At 46.6% G+C, this 27,566-nt stretch overlaps 1 protein-coding gene across 1 annotated transcript in view; it reads left to right on the plus strand.

Annotated features, from left to right (window-relative positions):
* SLC36A4 (solute carrier family 36 member 4) overlaps window positions 1-27,566 on the plus strand; it is a 104,508-nt gene that overhangs the window by 10,405 nt on the left and 66,537 nt on the right. The window contains exons 3-8 of the mRNA XM_060234947.1: window positions 382-472; window positions 2,699-2,787; window positions 3,844-3,939; window positions 7,400-7,484; window positions 21,562-21,783; window positions 24,457-24,561. Of these exons, the coding sequence (XP_060090930.1) occupies window positions 382-472; window positions 2,699-2,787; window positions 3,844-3,939; window positions 7,400-7,484; window positions 21,562-21,783; window positions 24,457-24,561 (688 nt within the window). The remainder of the gene's footprint in view (window positions 1-381; window positions 473-2,698; window positions 2,788-3,843; window positions 3,940-7,399; window positions 7,485-21,561; window positions 21,784-24,456; window positions 24,562-27,566) is intronic.

A 27,566-nucleotide genomic window follows, 5' to 3' on the forward strand; every position in this document is an offset into this window, starting at 1 on the left:
GTATTTATGTGTACTGAAGCATTGTTGGATTGCCTTTGTCAGTAATATATGTTTTTGCACACGTGTTAGTGTGAATGTGAATATATTTCCAGTGTCCGTTTCAGTCTATAGTGCATATTCACATTGGAACCTATTATTTTGTATTGAATACCCCTAGAGACAGTGGTTGCTTTGGAAAGTGGACTCTGTGGCATTGTACCCTGCTGAAGCCCCTTCCCTTCCCAAGCCCCGCCCTCCTCAGGCTCCACCCCTCAAATTTCTCCACCCAGAGCTAGCCACGCTAACCACTGCCACATTTGTACTTCAGCTATCTGCATTTTAACGATGCAGTTTTTCAGTTTACTGATGCTATTCTATGGTCTCTGATCTTCTTTTTTCCAGGTACATCCAAACGCTCATTCACCTCCTCAAAGGGAACATTGGAACTGGACTTTTAGGCCTGCCACTTGCAATAAAAAATGCAGGCCTTGTGGTAAGTGCGGGAGAGGGAGAAAAATTTCTCTCTGTCAACCCCCTCCATCCCATGCATATTTTATACATTATAGTGCCGGGTGGCCAAACTGTGGCTCAGGAGCCACATGTGGCTCTTTCACACACGTTGTGTGGCTCTTGAAGCCTCTACCGCCATATTGGCTGGCGTGGAGAAGGCATTTGTCTCTTTAAATCACTTCTCCAAGTCGTAACATTTATTCATTTATTTTGTTAATTTCTATTCTATCCTATCCCATGAACGGGCTGAGGTAACAAGCTTAAACAGGTAACAATGAACAGTAGACAATTAGCAACAAATTTAAGAAGCTCAAACAATTAAAACAATTGAAATTACCGTTCTGGAGGAGGAACCACCTGTGTTGTGTTCTGGAAGTCCCACATTCAATCCCTTTCAGCTCCATGTGAAAGTCCTGCAGCAGCAGCAGCAGAAGATGATATTGGATTTATATCCTGCCCTATACTCTGAATCTCAGAGTCTCAGAGCGTCTTACAATCTCCTTTACTGCCAATAGTATACTGGATTGGCTACAAGGTGCTGGTCATTACCTTTAAGGCCCTTTACAGCCGAGGACCTGCCTACCTGAGGGACTGTCTGTCCCCACATGTTCCCCAGAGGGTACTAAGACCAGGAACTCAACATCTCTTAGTGATCCCAGTGGCGAGAGAGGTGAGATTGACGACTACTAGGGATCGTGCCTTCTCAGTAGTAGCCCCCTACTTGTGGAACCAGCTGCCGGAAGAGGTTAGGGCCTTGCGGGACCTCACTCAGTTCCGCAAGGCCTGTAAGACCATACTCTTCCAGCTTGCTTTCAGCTGACCCTTGAGACCTATAACAGCAGGAGGAATCCAGGAAATACTGACGCCAGGGTAACTGAATAATACCATGTTATTACCACCAACTGTTTAAATTGTTTTATTAATTGACTGATTTTATTATTATGAGGTACCAGCGTGTTAATCTTTTATTGCTATTATGACCAATGTTGTAAGCCGCCCTGAGCCTGCCTCGGCAGGGAGGGCGGGGTATAAATTTAATTAACTAAACAAAACTTAGCTTTACCTCCCCCCCCCCCCCCAACATACACCTTGTGAGGTGGATGGGGCTGAGAGAGCTCTCTCAGAAGCTGCCCTTTCAAGGACAACTCTGAGAGCTATGGGTGACCAAAGGCCATTCCAGCAGCTGCAAGTGGAGGAGTGTGGAATCAAACCCGGTTCTCCCAGAGAAGAGTCCGCACACTTAACCACTACGCTAAACTGGCTCTCCTCTGATGCTGATCTCTGCCTGAGACCCTGGGGGAAGAGTTCCCTGGTGGGAGTAGATGATGCTGAGAGAGGTAGATGGATGTTCTGACGCTGTGTAAGGCAGCTTGGGCTATTGCTTCAGATCTTGCCATGGATGGCTACACGCTGCTAGTCCCCTTGGAGGTAAACTCACTTTCCCATGGCATTGGAGAATTCTGGGCCTAAGTTGCATGGTTCTTGTCAAGGTTCAAAAAGCGTGCCAGTTGCCACCTTCTCCCTTGAAGTGTGGCGGGGAGGAAAGCGAGACATGGGCACAGAGCTGCTCTTCTTCACAGTGGACATCTCCCCATCATTCTGGCCCCTCCTGCTGAAATGACCTGCCAGACTGACCGCTGGACTGATACTGGCAGGGACCTAAACAGCTCGGGAACCCATTAATCAGACCTCGTATCTTTCAAAATGAGCAGAGCCAAGATATGGCAGTTTTTGGATGCCATCTTGTCGTCGTTGTGGTTTTAAGAAATGATGTTTTTAGGCCTTGGTTTGATTTATTGTTAGATATTTCTATGATGTCACCCATCTGCAGCCCACTTGTGGGAAGGGCGGGATAGGAATCGAATAAATAAAATGTTTTGAAAATGGCTCCTCGCAGAGACATACTCTGAGGGTTGCTTGCTGACCTTCTTTCCCCTTTCGGCATCTGCTGGTTGCTTATCTTGAGGGAACAAAACTGGGTTTCTGCTTATTTCCGAGCATATCGCCAGCACCATAAGAGCTAGAAACTTATATGCTCTGCTTTTCCAAAGTGGGAATCCCTGCCCAGTACGAAATTCCCTCCCTCCCTCCCTCCCTCCCTCCCTCCCTCCATTGCTATTGCATTTCATGTGCAATATAAGCAGAGTACTCTTCATAAGGTTTTCAGGTACTAATTTTGCATGGCTTTTTTAATGCCTTCCCCATACAGCTTGGACCAATCAGCCTTGTGTTCATTGGATTCGTGTCTGTTCACTGCATGCATATTCTGGTTCGGTGCAGCCATAACCTATGTCAGAGGTAAGCAGCAGCAAGGAACCAAACTCATTTTCTTCCAGAGTTCATAAGAACATAAGACAAGCCATGTTGGATCAGGCCAGTGGCCCATCCAGTCCAACACGGTGTCACACAGTGGCCCAAAAAACCCAAGCACCATCAGGAGGTCCATCAGTGGAGCAGAACACTAGAAACCCTCCCACTGTTGCCCCTCCCAAGCACCAAGAATACAGACCATCACTGCCCCGGACAGAGAGTTCCAACAATACGCTGTGGCTAATAGCCACTGATGGACCTCCGCTCCATATGTTTATCCAATCCCCTCTTGAAGCTGACTATGCTTGTAGCTCCCACCACCTCCTGTGGCAGTGAATTCCATGTGTTAATCACCCTTTGGGTGAAGAAGGACTTCCTTTTATACATTCTAACCCGACTGGTCAGCAATTTCATGGAGTGTGCACTCGTTCTCGTATTGTGAGAAAGGGAGAAAAGTGCCTCTTTCTCTACCTTCTCTATCCCAGGCAAGATCTTGTAAACCGCACTCATGTCACCCCTCAGTCGACGTTTCTCCAAGCTAAAGAGCCTGAGCGTTTTAACCATAGGGAAAGTGTTCCAACCCTTTTAAAAATCCTAGTTGCCCTTTTCTGCACTTTTCCCAATACTATAATATCTTTTTTGAGGTGCGGTGACCAGAATTGTACACAGTACTTCAAATGAGACCATCAGTTTATACAGGGGCATTAGTGAGAGTTTCCCTTGCATCCCCTCTCATCCTGGATACATACTTGCGAGCTTGTGACTGGGTTCTTGTCTGTTTCTCCTCCTGGAGCTTTACCTTTTCTCAGGTAGAGGCTTTTATCCGCTCTTAAAGAATGACCGTGACTTGTGTTCGGCTTGCTTCCTCCCAATGGATATGGTCCCGTTGGAGTTGCTTAATTTGAAAAGCATTGACGCTTGCTGATTGTGAGCGAGTTTTTGTAAACAAGGTGCAGTCCCCCTTGATGTTGGTCAATAACTCTCAATGAGGAAATGATTACTCTTTCCCACTTCCTTTCTTTTGTCCACCCACCCCGCTTTTAGGTTGAAAAAGACCTCCTTAGGGTACAGTGACACGGTGAGCTATGCAATGGAAGTGGGTCCCTTTGACACATTCCAGAAGAGAGCCGCTTGGGGCAGGTAAGCACCTCTTCAGCATTGCCTGTAGTTTAGAGAATCGACATGATGCATTGCTGGTTTAAAAGAAAGCACATGAGTGTAACGCTGCCAAATGTGCCAGGAAGGAGAAAAACCTGCAAGTTTGCACAATCGGGGCCAAATCCAATGCAGACTTCTTATTTTGGTGCATAAAATTCATATTGCGGCATCTGCCCAGTAACGAGTACAGAGGAGGTCACAACGTCTGGGGTTTCCTCTCTGGAATAAGTCCCATTTGGATGGTAGTGAAACCGGCTGCCCTTCAGTACACAGGCTGCGTATCTAACGGTGCAATCCTGAACAGATTTATACCATCTAAGTCTGCTGTGGTCAATGTTCTTTGGAAGGCGTAGCTCTGCTTAGGATTGCATTCTTGGTGACAGTACCTGCTGTCCCCGTGCTCCCAGTTCCAAAGCTATTTATTAACTGTGACCCAGGGGTCGTTTTGTAGAAAAATAGGTGATGGAGCTCATCCAGGGATTGTTATGCAGCTGGACCTACTATTCAATGGACAAGGTAGGTAGGTGGGGAGGAGGAGGGGGAACCCTCAGAAAGGGGATTCCCCCTCCTCCTGCACTCCTCCCCTGCACTCCTGTGAGTTCCCCCTCCCCTGCACTCCTGTGAGCTCCTGCTGAATTCAAGGCCTGACTGTGACGATTCTAAGCCCATTGAAATGAATAGGCTTAGACTGGAGTAACTCTCTTTAGGATTACACTGTAAATATACCAGTGCTAATCCTGGGAATTTAGGGGGAGGTATTTGTGAGTTTCTGGCATTGTGCAGGGGGTTGGACTAGATGACCCTGGGGATCCCTTCCAACCCTGTGATTCTACCAGAGGCACTGCCCTGACTTGGGTGGTCCATGCTAGACTGATCTCATTGGCTCTTGAAAGCTACACAGGGTTGGATTTTTCTAGTATTCGGATGCAAGACCGTTAAGGAAGTCCAGGATTCCTATGCGAAGACAGGCAATGGCAAACTGCCTCTGTTTGTCTCTTGCCTCTAAAACCCTGCAGCATCGCCATAAGTCATCTGCAACTTCTACCACCACTCCCACAAACCTTTACATCACCTGTGCTGGATGCTGGGCAGAATCTGCATCCCGAGTTTATGAACTCCAAGGCGAAGTTTGTATTGTTGCGGGTCTGTGGAGCCTGTCTTGAAATGGGATGAGGGTGTTGCTCGTTCGCATGGTAACAGTTCTCCTCCTTTGAAAGAAAACAGTGTGGCAGAAGCTCTGAAGAGAGAAATCCCAGCTGGTCAACTCCTATTTTTTTAAAAATGGATCTTCTTCAACACGCTTTGCAAGGCTTTCAGCATTTGCATGCCTTCCCAGTTCAGCGATCCATAGTCACAGAGAGCTCGCTTGTATGCATTTGTGTGGCCTTATATGGGAAAAAAAAAAAGAGTTAGATGCACATTGAATAATTTAAAAAAGTGGTGAAGTTGTATGTTGCAGCTAGGGGTGGAATTCTAGCAGGCGCTCCTTTGCATATTAGACCACACACCCCTGATGTAGCCAATCCTGGAGCTTACAAAAATGAACCTTGTAAGCTCCTGGAGGATTGGCTACATCAGGGGTGTGTGGCCTAATATGCAAAGGAGCTCCTGCTAGAATTCCACCCCTGGTTGCAGCAATACTGAAATACCTACTTCGAAGGCTGAAATACGTACTTCGAAGGTGTGCCTGTGTGTTGACTACTGTAATGCATATCTTCATGAGCAGTAAAAGCCTTAGTATGGCAGTTAACTGGAAGACCCTCATACCATCCCACCATCTCCTGATTAGCATTACTGTTGCTCACTAGTGTAGGGTTGCCAACTCTGACTTTGAAAATTCCTGGAGATACAGGAGGGCAGTGGCTGGGGAGGGTGGAGTTTAGGGACAGGAAGGAGCTCAGAAGGGATGGGATGTCACTTTAGGACTTCCTTTGCTCTCAGGCTCTATGGCATGCTATACAGTCTACTCTTCCAAGGTGTTGTTTCTTCCAGGGGAAACAGCTTGGTAGTCTGGAGATCACTGCAAAGACTCTCTGTGCATGGAAATCTCTGGGATCCAGCCCCAAATACTGAGTTACCACAAGGTGCCTGGTGATGCAGTTGCTGTCCCCTTAAGGATGTACATTGCTTATGGTGATATGCATGTGCTTTTTTGAGGGGGGGAATGCTTAAAGTGTTGTGTCTTCTGCATGCTTCGGAGCTCATCCTTTGATGTGTGAACTTAGAAACTGCATTGGTCGCTCTTTTCTTCTGGCTGACAGATATCTGTCTGAAATATTCTTCTGTGTGAGGAGTGTATGACCATGAAGGGAACATCACTCTTGCCCCCAAAGAATTCAGTGGTGGTGGAGAAAAGTGACATCAAGTTATAGCTGACTTAGGGTTTTAGCTGACATAGCTGACCTAGTAGGGTTTTCAAGGCAAAAAATGTTCAGAGGAGGTTAAAGAAAATAAGAGAAGCCGTGTTGGATCAGGCCATTGGCCCATCCAGTTCACCACTCTGTGCCACACAATGGCCAAAAACCCAGGTCCCATCAGGAGGTCCACCAGCAGGGCTAGAACTCCAGAAGCCTTCCCACTGTTCCCCCCAAATTAGAACACAGAGCATCACTGCCCAGACATTGTGTTCAGTCTGTACCTTGTGGCTAATAACCACTTATGGATCTCTGCTCCATATGTTTATCTAGTCCTCTCTCAAAGTTGTCTAACCTTGTAACCACCACCAGCACTTCCATTTGCCTCTGTGCAGCAACTCTGGACTGACATGGGGGTTTCCCATCCAAGTACTAGAAGAGAATCAGTTTGATGTAGTGGCTAAGTGTGCGGACTCTTATCTGGGAGAAGTGGGTTTGATTCCCCACTCCTCCACTTGCACCTGCTGGAATGGCCTTGGGTCAGCCATAGCTCTTGCAGAGCTTTCCTTGAAAGGGCAGCTTCTGTGAAAGCTCTCTCAGCCCCACCCACCTCACAGGGTGTCTGCTGTGGGGGAGGAAGGAAAAGGAGATTGTAAGCTGCTCTGAGATTCAGAGTAAAGGGCAGGATATAAATCCGATACCATCTTCTACTACTACTACCCAGGGCTGACCCTGCTTAGCTCCCAAGATCCAATGAGAACAGGCCATGCCAGGTCAGAATTCAATACTCTTTTGAAAGCCTTTGTTTCTTTTTATTCCGACTGTTGTCGAAGTGATCTCCTTGCACTCCTCTTCACTGAAGCATCTCGAGCTTTTCAGAGTGTGCAGCCTTGGGTTTCTACTTGGATTTCTGAATAGGGCCTTCTTAACATAGAAATGCTCACAGAGCCCACTCCATGGCCTTGCAGGAATAGCTTCATTGAATAGCTTCAAGACGACTTCAGTGTGTTTGATTTGATCTCAGTGCCAGCTGCCTCTCTGCAAAGCATGTATCTCTTAACCTTCAGTTGGTTTTCTTTTCCTCTTAGGTGCATCGTTGACTTCTTCCTGGTGATTACACAACTGGGTTTCTGCAGCGTTTATATAGTATTTTTAGCAGAAAATATGAAGCATGTAAGTAGTGCCGGAGATGAAAATTCGGGGGGAGGAAGAGAGTTCTTACATCTAATCCCATTTGAATGACGTCTGTTTTTTAAAAAATAAGGCTAAATGTGCTCCTTCAGTTGTTGACCCTCTTGTGAGCTTCAGACCAGACTGCTACAGTGTGATTTGTCCAGGGCGGCCCTTGATAACAGTTCATTCTGTGCTGACTGAAGAGTCTGTAGCGGGCTACATCCTGACAATGCTGAGTCACTGGGAGCAAATGATGCTCTGGCAGATTGTATTAGTCCCCTCATCCTTAGCCATAGTGATTGAAGGGAACCTCCACATTCAGAGGCAGTAATCCTCTGACTCCCAGAGCCAGGAGGCAACATCAGGGGAAGGCCTCAACCTCTATGCCCTGTTGTTGGCCCTCCAGAGGAACTGGTTGGCCACTGTGTGAGACAGGATGCTGGACTAGATGGACCACTGGTCTGATCCAGCAGGGCTCTTCTGATGTTCTTATGAAGGCCCTGCCACTGGCCCTCCAGAGGAACTGGTTGGCCACTGTGTGAGACAGGATGCTGGACTAGATGGACCACTGGTCTGATCCAGCAGGTCTCTGCTGATGTTCTTATGAAGGCCCTGCCATTGGCCCTCCAGAGGAACTGGTTGGCCACTGTGTGAGACAGGATGTTGGACTAGATGGACCACTGGTCTGATCCAGCAGGGCTCTTCTCTTGTTCTTATGAAGGCCTAGGTCTCTATGTCCTGCCATTGGCCCTCCAGAGGAACTGGTTGGCCACTGTGTGAGACAGGATGCTGGGCTAGATGGACCACTGGTCTGATCCAGCAGGGCTCTTCTGATGTTCTTATGAAAGCCCTGCCATTGGCCCTCCAGAGGAACTGGTTGGCCACTGTGTGAGACAGGATGTTGGACTAGATGGACCACTGGTCTGATCCAGCAGGGCTCTTCTGATGTTCTTATGAAGGCCCTGCCATTGGCCCTCCAGAGGAACTGGTTGGCCACTGTGTGAGACAGGATGTTGGACTAGATGGACCACTGGTCTGATTCAGCAGGGCTCTTCTCTTGTTCTTATGAAGGCCTAGGTCTCTATGTCCTGCCATTGGCCCTCCAGAGGAACTGGTTGGCCACTGTGTGAGACAGGATGCTGGACTAGATGGACCACTGGTCTGATCCAGCAGGGCTCTTCTGATGTTCTTATGAAGGGCTCAGCCTCTATGCCCTGCTGTTGACCCTCCAGAGGAACTGGTTGGCCACTGTGTGAGGCAGGATGCTGGACTAGATGGACTATTTGTCTGATCCGGCAGGACTTTTCTTACACTCTTCTGTTCTTATGATCTCTTCCAGCACAAGTCCCGGTGGTGGTTTTAATGTGTTCCCACTGATTCATCACACTGTAGAACCTTAATTGGCATAAGCCTTCCCATTCATGGGCAGAAACTTAGAGATCTTCTGAAAGTGTCCTAATAGTTTTTGTAGAACTTGGAAGTTAAATTAGCACATATGGGATTAAGATTTAAATGTGAACCTACAGGGGGGAAAAGTCATCTATCATCTTTACATATTCTTCAAACCTTCTCATATGAAGGGCTCTCACAGTAGCAGCTCAAATATCTGCCCATACAATTTTCCTGACTATGTGAACACAAGCATCACTTAAAAGTAAGAAGTCAAAGTAACATCTGCTGCTGGTCTCTTCATCCCTCCTAGCTGTTAAGAACACACAGCTATTTGGTGAAACACTTAATTTGCATAGTTTTTATTCTTTTTTGGAGGGGGTGAAGGGGAGGCGTACTTAAAAAGGGGAAATCCTACCTGAAATCCGTTTTCTTTTTGCAGTACAGATTTTTGACAGGACAGACTTTTGATAAGACACCGTTGGTAATTCTGAAGCACACACTTGTCAACTACAATAGAAGTTTTTCTCCCCTCTCCCCATTCCAGAAATACTATTTTTGGGAGAATAAATACCAATAGTTGTTCCTTTGGTGCCCCCTACAGGGCAATCTGTACATTTAAACTGGAATCTCAGTTCCATGAAGGGAGTACTCTGAGCCAGCTTCGGCAGGGAAGACAGGATATAAATAAACTAAACTAAACAAAACAAGCAGTGGATTACAATATGATAGTAAACAGTGGACAACAATATGAGAGCCAGTCTGGTGTAGTGGTTAAGTGTGCGGACTCTTATCTGGGAGAACCGGGTTTGATTCCCCACTCCTCCACTTGCAGCTGCTAGCATGGCCTTGGGTCAGCCATAGCTCTGGCAGAGGTTGTCCTTGAAAGGGCAGCTGCTGTGAGAGCCCTCTCCAGCCCCACCCACCTCACAGGGTGTCTGTTGTGGGGGAGGAAGGTAAAGGAGATTGTGAGCCACTCTGAGACGCTTCGGAGTGGAGGGCGGGATATACATGGCTTCTCTTATGTTTTCTTATGTTCTTATGATGAAGCTACAGTGTGGTGTGGATACTCCAAACATGCCTGCTCCCGTTCAGATGTTAACCTGGAGCAAAACCTCAATGTGGAAGCAACCTAAATCATACCACTGTAGAGAGCGGAAGGAGAGAACTCGTTGCTATCTTGTTTTCTTTTTGTGAAAAACCAGTGCCCTTCAGTGAACTGGCTTGTAAATTGACATCCCGACAAACCGCAGTGTCCTTGTCTGTGCATCCGAGGTCTGACTCACAAAACCTCATGCTGAAATAAATTTTGTTAGCTTTTTCCATGGTTAATGCAAACAGTGATTTAACAAACCAGCAGTGAACCCTAACTGGAAATCCTGACTTGGTATCAACTGATCTGGTTTGAACCCTCTGCGTTCGTCCATTGCCATGGTGTATGATGTGACGGAACTGTGGACTGTTGTACTCACTTCACACAGTCTTCGAGTTAAAACACCACCGGAGAGAGAACAGAATCCTGTGTGTGTTTGCCCAGACGTAGATCCCACTGAATTCAGCAGAATTTAACCGGTGAGTCGGCTTGCCGTTTTGACATAGTGATTTGATGCACGTCAGTGGCTCTTTAGTTAGCCAGTTCATATTGATCTAGATGTATTCAATTTCAGAGTCCTCCGTTCATGGAATTGGGATTCCAGTTTAATTGTACAGGTTGCCCTGTAGGGGGCACTGAAGGGATGGCTATTGGTATTTCTTGTCCCTGTAATAGTATTTCTGAAATGGGGCGGGGGGAGAAAAACTTCTATTGTAGTTGACAACTGTGCGCTTCAGAATTACCATCGGTAATAAGTTATAAATTGCTTTTCCACTTGCTTTCTTCCCTCCTAACCTCTCTTCAAAGTATAACCCTCCCTCGGTGCTGTGCTCTGGTGCATGAATTAGAGATGCTTCCTGCCACATTCTTAGAGCTGAACTAGACATGATGGCATTCTTATGGCTGCCATGGAAAAGTCCTTTCAAAATGCCGTGAGGCTTACAGCCCAATCCAGACATACATGGCGGGCGGCTGCTCGGGCATGGGCGCATCTAAGGCGCCGCTTGTTGGCTTCCAAAGGGGAGACAGTACGCCACGCTGGAAGAGGGAAGAGGGGCCTGATGAGCGAGAGAGAACCCGTCGCCATGGTGATTCCGCCCAGGCGCATGCCATTGGCCCGCTGCCGAGGCGGGGGTGGGGGAGGCGCAGGTTTGTGCAGGATCACGGAATTGGCCAGCCCGTTGCATGTGACCGGGCGAGGGGGCGGAAAGCCCGGATCTGAGAGGTCATCAATCCCCCCACTCCCTTTCGCTGTCAAAGACTCTGCCAATGGCAGGCTGGCGGCCAGGGGCATAAGCAGACAAGCAGGAAGTGCCAAGTGCAGGAGTTCCCTGTCCTAGAGAGCGGCTGGAATGTGTGTCTGGGAGCGGCCAGACCAAGTCCAAAAGACACCACCACCGCCACCCGGAGCCCCCCCTCGGTGTTGCCTGCTGCCGCCCCCCGCTATGTGCAAGGAACACCTCCCCTAGGGGCCGCAGAACTTGGAGTGTGAGCCGCTGGGCATGCATCCACTTCAGCAACACCCACCCTAAGTGCCCAGCACACAGCAGCCCTGTGCAGTTGGGTAGGTCGTCAGCCCGGGCAGGCTGTGGGGCGGCAGCAGGCAACACCGAGGGGGGGCTCCGGGTGGCGGTAGTGGTGTCTTTTGGACTTGGTCTGGCCGCTCCCAGACACACATTCCACCCCCCCTCCCCTGTCCAGCCATGCGGGGGGCAGTGTGGCAGCTCATAGCCCATTCCCCGCCCTCAAGAACCAAGTCTGCCCACCCTCCCAGGCACTCCCTTGGAGAGGCCACTGACAGAGGGGGGGAGGGTTGCCTCAGGAACGTGCAGCATATGCCAAACAGGAGAAACAACAGAGGGCACAACTCAGACTTTATTTTTCTGGAACAGAGTGCAGCAGTTTCCCTAGTGCACGCAGGGCAGTCTCGCCGTGGGCGGGGCTCCGCTCCAAGCGGGGGGCAGAAGCAGCTGAGGGAGTGGGGGTGCGGTGGAACGGCACATGCAGAAGCCTCTGTGTTGAAGTCCCACCTGCAAAACGGAGATAGGGATCAAGAGCACCTGCAGGGGCGGCGGCTGGAAGAGCAGGCTGCGTTTCAGCTGGGCACTCTCTTAAAGGGACAGTCTCTGACCCACCACCCCGCAAGGGGGCAGCTGTCACGCACATACGCCCTGTGCCCTGCCAGGGGTTGGGAACGCAGCAGAGGGCAGACCAAGGGAAGGGAGCAGGTGGCAGCACAGGGGAGTGAGGTCAGTTGATACCCTCTGCTGGAGCCCACTGCCTGGTTCAAGTGCCAGAGACGCTCGAACACCGAGCGGTTGAGAGCGAGGGGAGGGGGAGGCGGGAAGGGGACAGTGGAACTTACCCAGCCATGGGCGACAGTCCTCGCATGCAGAGCCTCCGGGAGCCCAGAACCTGTGGAGACCTGGAAACAAGAGCAGTTAGCCCCAGGGGAGAGACCTCCCTCTCCCCCTCGCAAGTCACAGATACTGTCAAAGCAACCAACGTGCCTGCCTGTCCCTCACTCTTAAGTCCGTACGGCTGGGAGCTCACCGGCAGAACTTCCGCCACGCGCTCCTCTCCCTAACAACTGTGTTGTGTGAGGCCAGAGCGAAAGTATTTCTAGGAGGGGGGAGACTGCGATTGGGTGCTGGGGAGGGGGCTCGTCAGTCCAAGGCGCGAGAGGATTGGCGAGGCAATCACGCCACTCCCTAAGGGGTTTCCGAGCTTCCGCAGTGGCGGAGGCGACCTTTGTTTTTGGTTTCAATGAGTGCCTATGGGGCACGCTGCCGTTTTCGCAAGCATAAAGTTGCGCCTCTCGGGGGGGCGTGTCATGGGCCAAACTGCTCAGGAAGCCACCGAAGCCTGGCCGCGCCCCCAACTCCACCTCCTCCTCCTCCGCCTGAACGCCGCGCTCTGCCTCACTTCCGCCCACGCTCAGGCGCAGCCATCAGGTGCCGCTGCCCTCAGATGGAGCGGCGCTCAGGCAACCCGCCGCCTGTGGAACTCCCCTTCGCTGTGGTGCCGCCGGTCGAACGTCAGCACAAACCCTTCCTGCGCCCACGTAGCGGCTCATCTGCTCCCAAAAGACTTTCCGCCCCCCCCCCTCTGGATTGCGCTCTTAAGTGCTCTTCTCTCCCTTCTGTATCATATCACAGAATCATAGAGTTGGAAGGGACTTCCAGGATCATCTAGTCCAACCCTCTGCACAATGCAGGAACTTCACAGATACCCCCCACACCCCCTTCCTGACCTTCTCATGTACTGCGTAAGTTCACAGAATCAGCAATGCTGTTGTCCATCTAGCCTTTGTTTAAAAACCTCCAAGGAAGGAGAGCCCACCACCTCCCGAGCAAGCCTGTTCCGCTGAGGAAGCACTCTGGCAGGAAGTTCTTCCTAATGTTTAGCCGAAAACTCTTTTGATTTAATTTCAACCCATTGGTTCTGGGCCGACCTTCTGGGGCAACAGAAAACAATTCTGCACCATCCTGTATATGACAGCCCTTCAAGTACTTGAGGATGGTGATCATATCTGTCAGTCATCTCCTCTCCAGGTTAATGATACCAGCTCCTTAAACCTTTCCTCATAGGACTTGGTCTCCAGATCCCTCACCATCTTCACTGCCCTCTTCTGGACATGTTCCAGCTCGTCTATATCCTTCTTAAATTATGGTACCCAAAACTGAACACAATACTCTAGGTGAGGTCTAGCCAGAGCAGAGTAAAGCAATACCATCACTTCATGTAATCCGTGCCACAATGCCCCCATGCCTTAAATTGTGATTTTAAGTTTTAAAAATATATTTTATCTGCATTGTAAGCTGTCTTGAGTTCCTTATGGCAGAAATGCAGCAAATAAATGTTTTGAATGAATAAGTATGGATGTATTGTAACTTCCTGTTTTTAAAGGCTTGGGTCCAAAGAACCACGTGGGGTGGGGGGGGGGTCTTTCTCATCCTTCCTGAGGTCCAGGGGACCCCTGTATGGCATTCAGTGCAGATGTTGTATGGAAGAGAATTAGACCCTGTCCCATCCCCACCCACCCCAGTAGTATAAGCAAAAGTGCCTTGTGCTAAAACCATTGTTTTAGAGCTGGTGGTTGCCTGCATAATGTTGGTATAGTGGTTAGTGCTAGATTCTGGGAGGCCTGGGTTCAGATCATGACTGCTTTGGGAGCTTGCTGCTTGACCTTGGGTCTCCCTCACTTACTCAGCCTTGCCCACCTCACAGGGTCGTTGTGAGCCTCAACTGGGGAATGAAGAACCATCTGTGCTGCCCTGAGCCTTTTTGGAGGAAGGGTTGGTTAAAAACCATGATGAGCAGTGTTCCCTCTAAGCTAAGTTAGTGTGAGATAGCTCACAGTTTTTGTCTCAACTCAGGAAAAATGGCCCCAGAGCAAGCTAATTTGTGCTGTAGCTCACAACTTTCATGCTAGTTGCTCACAAAGTAGAGTTATTCCTCACAAGACTTCACAGCTTAGGGGGAGCATTGGTGGTGATGAGTCATGTCTGTTTGAAATGTACCACTTTGGAAGCTTTCCCCCAGCGAATAATAATAATAATAATAATAATAATAATAATAATAATAATAATAATATTGGATTTATATCCTGCCCTCCACTCTGAATCTCAGAGTGGCTCACAATCTCCTTTCTCTTCCTCCCCCACAACAGACAGCATGTGAGGTAGGTGGGGCTGAGAGGGCTCTCACAGCAGCTGTCCTTTCAAGGACAACCTCTGCCAGAGCTATGGCTGAACCAAGGCCATTCCATCAGCTGCAAGTGGAAGAGTAGGGAATCAAACCTGGTTCTCTCAGATAAGAGTCCTCACACTTAACCACTACACCAAACTGGCTCTATAAGGGTCTATGTCACAGTCATGCGCCTGACGTCTTGAGCCTTAGCAACGCAGTAGATTCAGGATGGACAAAAGTAAATAGAGAGTGATATAAAATGTGGAATTTGCTGCCAGAGGATGTAGTGATGGACTCCGGAATAAACAGTTTTAGAAGGGATTAGATAGATTTGTGGAGGATAAGTCTATCAGAGGCTGCTAGGCATGGTGACTGAGGGGAACCTCCACATTCAGAGGAACTAATCCTGTGAATCCCAGAGGCAGCAGGCAACATCAGGGAAGTCCTCAGCTTCTGTGCCCTGTTGTTTACCTTCCATAGGAACTGATTGGGCACTGTGAGGGAGGATGCTGGCTTAGATGGATGCTGGTCTGATCCTGCAGGGTGGTTCTTATGTTCTTGTGCAGTAGAACAGAGCAAGGATCCAGTAGCATCTTAAAGACTAACAAAATTTGTGGCAGGGGATGAGCTTTCATCGAGTCACTTCTCACTTCTTTAGATGAGATTAACACCGCTACAAAAGCCCTGGTTTTAAGCGTCCTCTCCTTGATCTCTCCTTGCGTTCTTATGGGTTTGTTCACATCAAAAAAAGCAAGTTGTGAGTACAGTTTTTTCCCACCCTTCAAGAGGTTATGAGGATGAAAATGGCACTGTTCTAAGATTAAACAATAGCATGGACAGAGATTTTTTTTTTTAAATTTACGACTTTTATTTGACAAAGAACAACCACACAATAGACATGACAAAGAGCAAATAAAGGAGCTTGAGAATCAAATCAATTATATGCATCATATTCCATCATGTCAATTCTTGGACAGAGATTTTTGTTTTGCCGAGCCCTTTGGTCGAGAGGGCGAGGGGGCAGCCCTTAGCATGCCCTGTCCCAGGATGACTAACTCCATGTAACGACGCACCGGGGGAAGTTTCCGTGGCTTCAGAGCGGTGGCGGCTGAGCAGTCGGAGCCAGTGATGATACAGAGTCTGACATTGCACAACCCGGGCTAGGCAAGGCCAGAGATGAGTCATATATGCAGGCTGGCATATTAAGAGCTACAGCAAACTGTTGCTGTTCTCCATACAGTATGCGGGAGTCGGAATTGGAGGGATGCTGCTCTTTCAAGTTTTTGCTAACTTCCTATGTAAGCCGGTTTTGTGTTTAACCATTCAAAGTGTGTTGGGTTTTTAGTTGTAGCTGGATGGCTCAGGCTAGCCTGATCTCAAGCTAAGTAAGTTAGTACTATGTGTCAAGACGTGGAACTTCAAACAGAGACGGATCATAATGTTGTAAAATTAATCCATTTATTTGAGAACAAACAGTCTGGCAAAGTAGCAAGTTGAGTTTGATAACAGGCAAGGCTGAGTCTTGCCTTTTTGTACATTTCAAAGAGGAGGGACAATACAGCATTCTCACACCCTTGGAGACAGTCGGCGCTTCCCATACTTTCTTATCTCTCTCCCAGGAAGCTACCCACTGGTTACCTTGAATATGCTAACTTCAAAGGCCCAGATGGCTTCTAGGCTTAGTGTGAAATTCTTCTCCTTGCGGTTAGGAATTGCCTTGGGGAAAGATGCACGTTGCTGTTCTCACGGTTAGTAGAAGCAGGAAATACAGCATAGCAGAATACAATATGGGGTTAGTCATGTCAAGTAGCTACACTCTACCAGTTACAGTATTATATCTAAGTTACACGTCTGACACTATGATGGGAAGTCCAGGGTTGCTCCCCAGAGGCAGGCAATGGCAAGCCACCCCCGAACGTCCCTCGCCTTGAAAAACCCTACAAAGTTAATTAATATTTTGATTGCAGCAGCCCGGCTTACGACAGCTTCAAACGGGATAGGTTCTTTACCACCCTTATTGGATCAGGGGTTTCGTAGGCTGTGGGAATGGTTTGCTCTTAATAAAACTGCATGCGAGTCTTTGGATTTTTCTATTGAGCAATATGAACATCGTGTGGTAGCTGTCTGATTTCCTCTTGTAACGTGTTTAACTAAACATGACATTGTACCTAATCGTTCATTCTACAAAAAGTTGATCCGCTTTTGACTTGGCTTAGTTTAATGTTATTTTCATACGTCTCACATGACGTATGCTGATTTTAATTCGTGCTGGTTACATCAGTGTAGAGCCTTTGTATTTAATATTGGCAAACGATAAATAAACTTTTTATTATCTTGGGGGGTGGGGAAAGAAAGAAGAAAACCCTGCAGGGTCACCAAAAGTCGGCTGCGACTTGACAGCAGTTTACGCACAAACTGCACCTGGCAAATTGGACACTTAAAACCAGGGCTTTTTTTGTAGCAGGAACCCCTTTGCATATTAGGCCACACACCCCTTGATGTAGCCAATCCTGCAAGAGCTTACAGGGCTCTTAGTACAGGGTCTACTGTAAGCTCTTGGACAATTGGCTACATCAGGGGGTGTAGCCTAATATGCAAAGGAGTTCTGCTACAGAAAAAGCCCTGCTTAAAACCATACAGCTGTTCAATTTTCTGAAAAGGCCAACATTTGTATTCCTTTGTTTCTTATTTTAGCAACAAGAGCAGCTTCTATCCCAAACAGCAAATTAAAATGGTAGCTTTTGTTCCCTCAGGCTGATTTCCTTGTTTGTGGACAATGGCTGATTTTTTTAAAAAAAATAGTGTCTCAAATTCTAAGCATTGCTGTAAGAAGTATCACGAACCCAAGGGAAACCATAGAAACCCATAGATATTTGACAGATGTTCTTAGGAATATGAATGTTGCTATCTATAGAGGTGGCAGAGTACTTTTTTTGAAGAGGTTCTGGACTCTGAAGTGCACTCAAACTTCAGGGATCGGAGCCAACCTTTGGTCTCCATTAGCAGAACAAAGTTTCATCTATGAAATGGAACCTTTCTGATTCCTCTTCTGTGACAGACAGGTTAGGCTCCGCTTCTTCCTAAGAACAAGATGGAAGCTGCTCTTGTGGCCAAAAGAAGAAAGAAAGGAATACAAATGTCAGACTTTTCAAAAAATTGAACAGCTGTACGGTTTAAGTATCCAATTTATTGGCTGTAGCTTATGTGTAAAGCTTGTGTGTTAAGTCTCAGGCGACTTATGGTGACAGTTGAAAAGGGCTGTTGGTGGAGTTGGGAAATTGCATCTGGTTGAGTGAAGCTGTGGAGAAGAGCAGCTTAATACTGACAGCGAAAAAGACCTATTTGTAAAGAAGGATCCCAAATGCTGGAAGAGGGAAACAGTTCAAAAGTTCAGTTTAAAAGAAACTATGTAAGCTTTAATTAGAGGAGTCAAATTCATTTGTTACAAGGGCCAGCTCTGACATAAATGTCAACTTTGTCAGCCCGTCCACATGTGCCATAAAATGTAATGCCAGGTACCTGAGATTCCAGCTTCATAAAGGACACAGGCAAACCCGATTAACAATACTCTTCCCCCCCCCCCCACTCAAAATACAAACATGGTTTAAGCATTAACACTTTCACAGTATTTCCTTATAGTATCCCCCTGATTCCCACCTTCCCACTTCCACTGTCCATTATTCATTAGCTCTGGGACATTATACGGGGACATAATCCACAGCATTTGTCATCTGGCACTAAAGGTGTGGCCTAATATGCAAATAAGGGGTGTGGCCTAATATGCTAATGGGTTCCTGCTGGGCTTTTCCTACCAAGAAAGCCCTTTAAATAAATAAATAACATAAAGGCAAACTGAAGGTCTGTTATGAGTAGGAGAAACTAGTGGGAATTGTCCTCACGCACAAAAGAAACTGACCCCAAAGCTTTATAGAATGGTTTTTTTGCTGTTGTTTTGCAGGCGAGATAGTACCTACCTAAAATGTGTTTTCTAAAACATATAATTACTTGTTAAATTTTAATTTTTAAAAAAGGTATTGAAATTGAAGGCTTGTCTGGTGATTTTCTCAAGGTCTTGATGCAACCACAAAACTTTACTCAACAACATTGAGAGGCAGTTCCATAATTATTACTTTTTGCATCTGGTTGATGCGGAAAGAACTCCTTGTTAGATGGGCCATTGTTGAGATGTTCTAAGTTGGTTTAGGGAGATCCAAATGATGGGGAAGGGTCACACCAGACAGCTGCATTGCCTGTTATGGCTTTGAAGTCTTCTAAGGTGATGCAGCGGTTGTATCCATTCCCCCCCCTTTCCCTCCACAACTAGACAGATATTTACGTGAGGGGTGATAGCTTGTCTGATTCATCTGCGGAAAGAAGCAACCAGATTCTCCTTCAATGCATCCACTCGAAAGCATTGTTCAAATATATGTATTAAAAATCCCGCCGGCCCTGTGAAGTGAATAGATGGAAATGTTAGGCTCATATAAACTCTCTTTTGCAGGGTGAACAAGCAACGTTGTTTCCAAAGCAAACAGCCCTTAATGCTGGTGTGGATGATGTGTCTAGGATTATCAGTACAATCCTAGACAGAATCAATCTATTTCTATGGCCCTAGACTGGAGTATCTCTGCATAGAATTGCTCTCTAAGGCTGCCGAGCTAATATACGTTTAAAAGTACATGAGAGAGGGAGTGCTTTGGGGTAAATGTGTGTAGGACTGAACTGTGAGAGTCTTTGGGAGATAAGGATTAGAATATTCCTATGTGTATTTCTTAGCGTTAACCTGTCAGAACTGGAAGAACTCCAATCGAGGCCCAGGACTTCGTTACAAAAGTATAGGTGTTTATTGAGAACTACAGTACTGAAGGCACAGAATAACACTGATAACGAAGTTAGCATTGGTTACATTTTTATGTGCTTGTGGCAACAACAATAAAACGATCTTTCACATGGCCAGAGACAACTGTCTGTTTCCCAGGGTCTGTTATCAGTAAGGGAGGATGGAGCCTTGCTGAGATGTCCTGGCCGGCCGGCTTCAAAGGGCACCTGCAGATGTTGGCCAGAGGCTATCTGCCACCCTTCAATGATCACAGTTTGTTTGATATGCATAGCGGTCTGGTTAGTGGCCTGGCTGAGAGCACATTGAGTTAGTATCTGGTTACAATATGGAGTCAGTTAAGCTAACAGCATATAGGAAAGTTACAAGTTCTGACATAACCAACTGTAGATCTAACCTGAATGGTCTCAGAAGCTAAGCATGGTCAGCCCTCATTAGTACTTGAATGGGAGACTACCAGGGACGTTCATGCTTTTTACATCGTTCTGACGTGAGGGAACTTTCCACCATCACCTATAGCCTCAGTAGAACCATAAAGACTTTTGTCTTGGTAGGGGTTCCTTCACTAACTCTTGTTAGCCCTCTTCTCTGTTTGTGTGTTTGTTTTGTTTAATTGAGAAAATGAATGAACAAATTGTTGGCTGAGTAATAAACACAGCAAAGGTGCACAACCTGAGTAGATAAAGGTTTATTTAGGAATTAGCAGAGCTTTTTTTTTTTGTAGCAGGAACGCCTTTGCATATTAGGCCACATACCCCTGATGTAGCCAATCCTTCAAGAGCTTACAGGGCTCTTAGTACAGGGCCTACAGTAAACTCTTGGAGGATTGGTTACATCAGGGGGTATGTGGCCTAATACAAAAAGGAGTTCCTGCTACAAAAAAAGCCCTGGGAATTAACATACTTGATAAAAAGAGGAGAGACAGATACAGGTTCCTAACTACATCTCTAACTGAGAGAGAGGGGAAGACTGAGTGTGGCACTTCTGAGAAGAAGCGGGAAATTGCTTAAAGAGTAGCAATCTGGAGACAGACAGCCATGGAATGACACTTAACAGGAGAGAAGATGCTGACCTCATTATCCTAATTGTCGTCTTGCGGGATCTTTTCTTCTTTGTACACATTGCCTTTTTCAGCATGAATGAAGGCCATACCAAGATGCTAATCCAAAAAGAGAGGCTATTTCTAGATCCTCAAGGACTTAGAGCTGGGCACATTCAGAATTTCTTCAGCCTATTATAGCCTGTACTGTTTATGTCCCGCTACAGAAGATCATGCTGATTCAGTGTTTTACCCACCTCTGTGGGTGTCACTCGATAGCAGGGAATACTTTTAGCTGGGGAATGTTGTGGTTCTCTTAAATTCAGGAGATGCCGGAGCTAATTATGCATTAGGAAGCTTTTTGGTGGAAGAAAGTGCCATCAAGTTGCAGCTGACTTACGGTGACACCATAGGGGTTTCAAGGCAAGAGATGGTTTGCCATCGCCTGCCCCTGCATAGTGACTGTCATATTTCATCATGTTTTCCCATCTAAATATTGGCCAGGGCTGACCCTGCTTCTTTTCAAGATCTGACGAGATTGGGCTAGCCCATCCAGGCCAGGGCATCAAAACTTATGGAACTCAAAACATTTTTTTCTACAATGTAAGTAATCATCAGTGTGTGAACATAAGAGAAGCCATGTTGGATCAGGCCAGTGGCCCATCCAGTCCAACACTCTGTGTCACACAGTGGCCAAAAAACCCAAGTGCCATCAGGAGGTCCATCAGTGGGGCCAGGACACTGATAGACCTCTGCTCCATATGTTTATCCAGTCCCCTCTTGAATCTGTCTATGCTTGTAGCTGCTGCCACCTCCTGTGGCAGTGCATTCCATGTGTTAATCACTCTTTGGGTGAAGAAGTACTTCCTTTTATCCAATCGAACCTGACCGCTGAGCAATTTCATTGAGTGTCCACGAGTTCTTGTATTGTGAGAAAGGGAGAAAAGTAATTCTTTCTCTACCTTCTCTGTCCCATGCATGATCTTGTAAACCTCTATCATGTCACCCTGTCATGTTTTTCCTGTAGGTATGTGAAGGATTCTTTGAGCAGAAATCAGCGAATGCCACCGAAACCAGTGGGTCCTCGGACAAAAGGACCATCGATCTGCGGCTGTACATGCTGTGTTTCCTTCCGTTTATCATCGTCTTGGTTTTCATCCGTGACCTTCGGACTCTGTCTGTGCTTTCCTTCTTTGCAAACATATCCATGGCTATCAGCCTTGTCATCATTTATCAATATGTTATTCACGTGAGTAGAGAGAGAACCCCCTCCCCCCCCACTCTCCCTTTTTGGTTCTCAGTTTTGGAATCCACTGTTTTTACTTCAACTCCTCCTGAGTTTGTCCTGGGGGGGATCTTGCAGATGGTCAAGTCGAAATCCAACACCTTTCTAGAAGAAGATGATTATGATATTGGATTTATATCCTGCTCTTCACTTTGAATCTCAGAGTGGCTCACAATTTTCTTTACCTTCCTTCCCCACAACAAACACCCTATGAGATAGGTTGGGCTGAGAGAGCTCTGACAGAAGCTGCCCTTTCAAGGACAACTCCGTGAGAGCTATGGCTGACCCAAGGCGATTCCAGCAGCTGCAAGTAGAGGAGTGGGGAATCAAACCCGGTTCTCCCAGATAAGAGTGCGCACATTTAACCACTACACCAAACTGGCTCTTCTATGTATTCTTGAGACCTTTTCATACCGCAGTCATGTGTTGGGTGGATGCATGTTGCAGCAAACATCTAAAATGAGATTTGTGACAGTAGCCAGGGAAAGTTCGCACTTTGTTGTTGTTCAGTCGCACAGTCAGATCTGACTCTTTGCGACCCCATGGACAAAGTCACGCCAGGCCCTCCTGTCTTCCACCATCCTCCGAAGTCTGCTCAAATTCGTGTTTGTTACATAAGTAACACTGTCCAGCCATCTCATCTATTGCCGTCCCCTTCTTATTTTGCCTTCTGTCTTTCCCAGCATCAGGGTCTTCTCCAGTGAGTGCTCCCTTCTCATTTGGTGGCCAAAGTATTTGAGCTTCAGCTTCAGCATCTGACCTTCCAGGGAACAGTCTGAGTTGATCTCCCTTAGGACTGACTGATTTGAGCTCTCACTACTGCATGACAAAATTACTCTGAATAACCATCCCTTTTAGGAGATTGGGACAACCTCTTACTGTCCCTTTTCATTCATCAGTGTAATTTTGGGTGATCACCAGACCTGGAGACCAACCCCTACAAGGAAAGGCTGAGGGAGTTGAGAATGTTCAGTCTGGAGAAGGCAAAGTAGAGTGGGGACATGATGGCTCACTTGAAGTATTTGAAGGGCTGTCACTTAGAGGAGGGCAGGGAGCTGTTCCTGTTGGCAGCAGAGGAGAGGACTTGTAATAATGGGTTTAAATTAAGGGTGGGATGGTATCAACTGGATATAAGGAACAACTTGGTTTTACAACTCTCAACCCCCCCTCCTGTTAGACCCCCGATTTTGCACTTAGATGCTTCTAGTTGGTGGGTGATGGGTGGGCATGTTTGGCACACTCCTCCTGTGGCTGTGATTTTCCCAGAGGGCACCTGCTTTGGGGGGGGGGCACTACTCAGTTCTCCTAAATCCAATCTTTGCCAGACTTGGAGGGCAGGTAGAGGGGCATCCTGTGGAAGTGCTTGGTGAATTCGATGCCTCTAGCTTGCAGGGGGGCTGCTCGACGCACTCCTGACCCTGTGGCTATAATTTCCCCAGACAGCACTTTCCTGGGAGCACCTGTTGAGGAATTGTAACTCACCCCTCCCCCCCCCCCAATCCAATCCTCACCAAACTTGGAGGGCAGGTAGAGGAGAGTCTGTGTCAAGCATGCGGGTTCAATGATGAGTCGAAGTTGATACAAAGACTATGTTTATTGATAGACTGATACTTTTGGCATAGCCATTGCTTGAGAATAATGAAACTGATACATTGATACAATACTTTTAAGGCTTACTTCAAAGGAATGCCAAGGGATGGGGTTGCGGGGTAGCATTCACACATAAAGCATCATAAATGTCTACATTCCCATAGCGTTATCAGGACTTCGTCCTTGCTTTCTCCAGATGTCCCGTACTCCCCTAACAGAATGTCTGGGAAGGTGCTGATTATTTAGTTTTGGTTCTCACTACTTCTAATTACAAGCCATAAAGCAAGGAAGGGGGGAAGGGAAAGGATAACAAGCTGACAAAATGGGTCCCTCCATGACACTTCCCAGATCTGGTTTAGGCAGGACCCTAAAACAATCAATTAGCATTGGAATTTCACCATGCTGGACAGTCTGCTGGAGATCTGCTGTGAGTTTGACATCTGTAGCCTGCAGGGAAGCTGTTCTAACCTGCCACAAACCTCATGAAATGAACCAATTTAGTAAATGTGAAAGATCGTGGTTCATGACACCCGATGAACTGGGTTGAAACTCCCATTTTCCCAGTTTGTGGCCATCCAAATCCAATATACTCTGCCAGTGTATATGAGGAAAACTGATGGTAATGTTCCTGCTAAGCTGTGGATTCTTGTGAGCAAAAATTCTACTTTGCGAGCTGCTGGCATTAAAGTTGTGATAACTGCATAAATTTGTTTGCTCTGGGGCCATCCTTCCTGAGCGAAGACCAAAATGTGTGAGCCAGAGGCTAAAAAACTGTGCGTCGGCTCACACTAACTCAGCTTAGAGGGAACACTGGTGGCGGCTGTTGATAAATACATCAAGATTTGGATAGTGAAACAGAAGCACAATCACTCCGTGTTTAGCTTAACTCTCTTCAAGCCCCTAGGATCTCTCGTTCCATGGTTGCTTGGCTTTGTGAGCTGGCTGCAATGGGGTAGCTTTGGTAGGCGCAGGGGCCCACCTTCCTGAAGGAGGTTGTTCTTGAAGGAGTAAACTTCTTCGCTTTGATCTGTCTCTCTCTCTCACCAGGGTTTGAAACATGCACCTGTGAAGAAGCTGCCTCTAATTGCTGATTTGAAGAAATATCCACTTTTCTTTGGCACGGCTATATTTGCTTTCGAAGGAATAGGAGTGGTAAGGGTTTTTTGCTACTGCCTCTAGGCACATGCTCTTAATCAGGGCTTCCCCCCCAAAAAAGCCCAGTAGGAACTCATTTGCATATTAGGCCACACCCCTTGGCATCGCCATTGTTTAGTAGAAAAAGCCCAGCAGGAACTCATTTGCATATTAGGCCATTCCCCCTGACGCCAAGCCAGCTGGAACTGCATTCCTGCTCAAAAAAAGAGCCCCGCTCTTAATATAATTTCCCAAGCTGATTCCTTTTACAGTAACAGGGCAGCAGACAAAACTGTCTTCCCCTGATCTACAGAAAGTGCCACTGGAACTTCTCAATCTAATACAATTATACTTGTCTCCCCCGCAAAAGGCTTGCTCACAGTGCGGCTGAAGGGAGGAGAATTTAACAAGCTGCATAGATTGACAGTTGCAGTCACATGGAAACATCCATAGCCTCTCCTGGAACATTGCTGCAGTTTGCTGAGTTTCCTGGAAAATTCTTCTGATGCCCTCAGTTGGGATCTATTAATTGGAGGCCTATTCTGCAACCTAATTAGTAATTTAATGAGTGCATTTTAAGAAGCTGAGCATTTGAAGTTGAAAAATACAGTAGCAGAAAATGTGTCCCACACGGACGGCCATGGGGCTGCCTCACTCTTCTTTTTTTCGGAGCTGGTGATTAAAGTATGCTTTTTAAGTGCTAAAATGTGGGAAAAAATAATTGATCTGTGCTGTTCAAGCAGAATGAGTTGTTCCTTTGTATCCTACTTATGCAAAGCGATTTCTGTCAGTAGTTTTTCCCCCCTTCCACCTGTTCCCATAAAGTGCTGTAGTTTTGATTACCTCAGCAAAATGGAAATCTAACATCGTTTTTCAGACATGAAACTGGGGGGAAATAAAAGTTCCTCAACTCCTTAGCCTATTTCTTCTTCTTTTTTTAAAAAAAGATCTCAAATCCTGACTTCTAGAATTACAGATAATCACACAGCTTTTCAGTAAGAACCAGTGTTTTGTTTACAGCACAGGTTTTGAATTTGTCAGTAGACATCTGTAAATTAACTTCCAAACTTAGCGTCTCCTCCACCTTTACAAATCTTTTTTTTTTTTTTAAAAAAAACAGATTATCATTTTCAAAAGGTCTATCTTGGATATTGAGAAGTAATGCAAACTCTTTTTTATTAACTTCTACTTGTTGGGGCATTTTCTTTTCTTTTGTTAATCTTAATAGTTATACCTTCTTTTTCTTCCCTTTCTTCATCTCTCTCTGGTGCTGTCCTAAAATGTGTTTGAACCTTCCCAGGGAAACCAGTCTCACGTTAGTCTCGATGCCAGTGAGATGTATTTATTTATATCCAGGGCTTTTTTTATAGCAGGAACTCCTTTGCATATTAGGCCACAAATCCCTGATGTAGCCAATCCTCTAAGAGCTTACAGTAGGCCCTGTAATAAAAGCCCTGTAAGCTCTTGGAGGATTGGCTACATCAGCAGGATGTGGCCTCATATGTAAAGGAGTTCCTGCTACAAAAAAGCCCTGTTTATTCCTCACCTTTCTCCCCAATGGGTGAGTAATTCCACCCTTCCTCCTCCCCTCCATTTTATCCTCAGAATAACCCTGTGAGAGTGTGTGAGTGACCCAAAGTTCACCCAGCAAGTTTCCATGGCATTAATGTAGATTTGAACTTAAGTCTTCCAGATACTAGCCTGACATTCTTAACCACTATACCACACTGTTTGTGGGATGTGGTTGGGTCTTTCTGAAGGGGATGGAAGTTTTTTGGCCACTGTGTGACACAGAGTGTTGGACTGGATGGGCGATTGATCTGATCCAACATGGCTTCTCTTATGTTCTTATGAAGTGGGACATTTTTGCAAGGGGAGGGGAGACAAGGCATTATGGTCTGTAAAGGACTGAATGTTGACCTTTCCCCTATTACGTGAACAGAACGCTAGACTTTATGGGCCCTTGGTCTAAGCCAGCATGGCTCTTCTTAGGTTCAACATCTTAAGAGGTCATCTTCTGTGAACATTTTCTCCTCAGCAGTATTAATTCTTAGGCTTTGTTTCCCAGAATTCTCACCATCTTTGGTGTGGACTCTGGATTTTAGGCCTTCAAGAGAGGGGTGTCCTCTCCAAAGTGCTGAGGAAAGACCACCTCAACCAGCATCTCTCTTGCATACTAAAAGAGATAATAGAAGCTACATTTCATCTGACCTATGTAAAAAGACTCAGCCATAAAGGCACACTGATGCTTGAATGCCCCTTTCGCCGAGGAATTATTTTCCTCAGGTCTCATTATGGCCCCCTAAGGACAGCAGCATGAACACCAGAGAGCTGGGCTGTAAAATCTTGTATTGTCAATGTGTCTCTTCACCATCAAGAGATGAGCTGGGAGCCATGCTCTATATAATGACACATTTCTTGTATTTTTTCCCCCTAATCTCTAAGATGTGTATCTTTTGTAAGCTTTTCCTGGTGCTCAGTTGATCAAACAGTTGGGGGATTAAGATTTTAAACCAAAATGAGTTCAAAACTGTACACTGGATGTTTGGAGAGATGGTGGAGGTATAAATGACCTAAGTAAATTTTTGAACCCCTCATGCCCTGCTGCATTTCCCCCTGCTTGTTAAAATCCACCTATTATGTATTTTATTTATAAAATGCATGTCCTACCTTGTCCTGACCTGGGCGGCCCAAGCTAGACCAATCTCATTAGATCTTGGAAGCTAAGCAGTGTTGGCCCTGGTTAGAACTTGGATGGGAGACCACCAGGGAAGGCCAGGGTCACTCTGCAGAGGCAGGCAATGGCAAACCACCTCTGTTCATTAGTGATTTGGAGTTGGGAGTAAGCAGTGAAGTGGCCAAGTTTGCGGATGACATTGAATTGTTCAGGGTGATGAGAACCAAAGAGGATTGTGAGGTCCTCCAAAAGGATCTGTTGAGGCTGGGTGAGTAGGCGTCAACATGGCAAAGGAGGTTCAACGTGGCCAAGTGCAAGGTAATGCACACTGGGGCCAAAAATCCTA

The sequence above is a fragment of the Heteronotia binoei genome, chromosome 3, assembly GCF_032191835.1.
Source record: "Heteronotia binoei isolate CCM8104 ecotype False Entrance Well chromosome 3, APGP_CSIRO_Hbin_v1, whole genome shotgun sequence".
Taxonomy (NCBI): domain Eukaryota; kingdom Metazoa; phylum Chordata; class Lepidosauria; order Squamata; family Gekkonidae; genus Heteronotia; species Heteronotia binoei.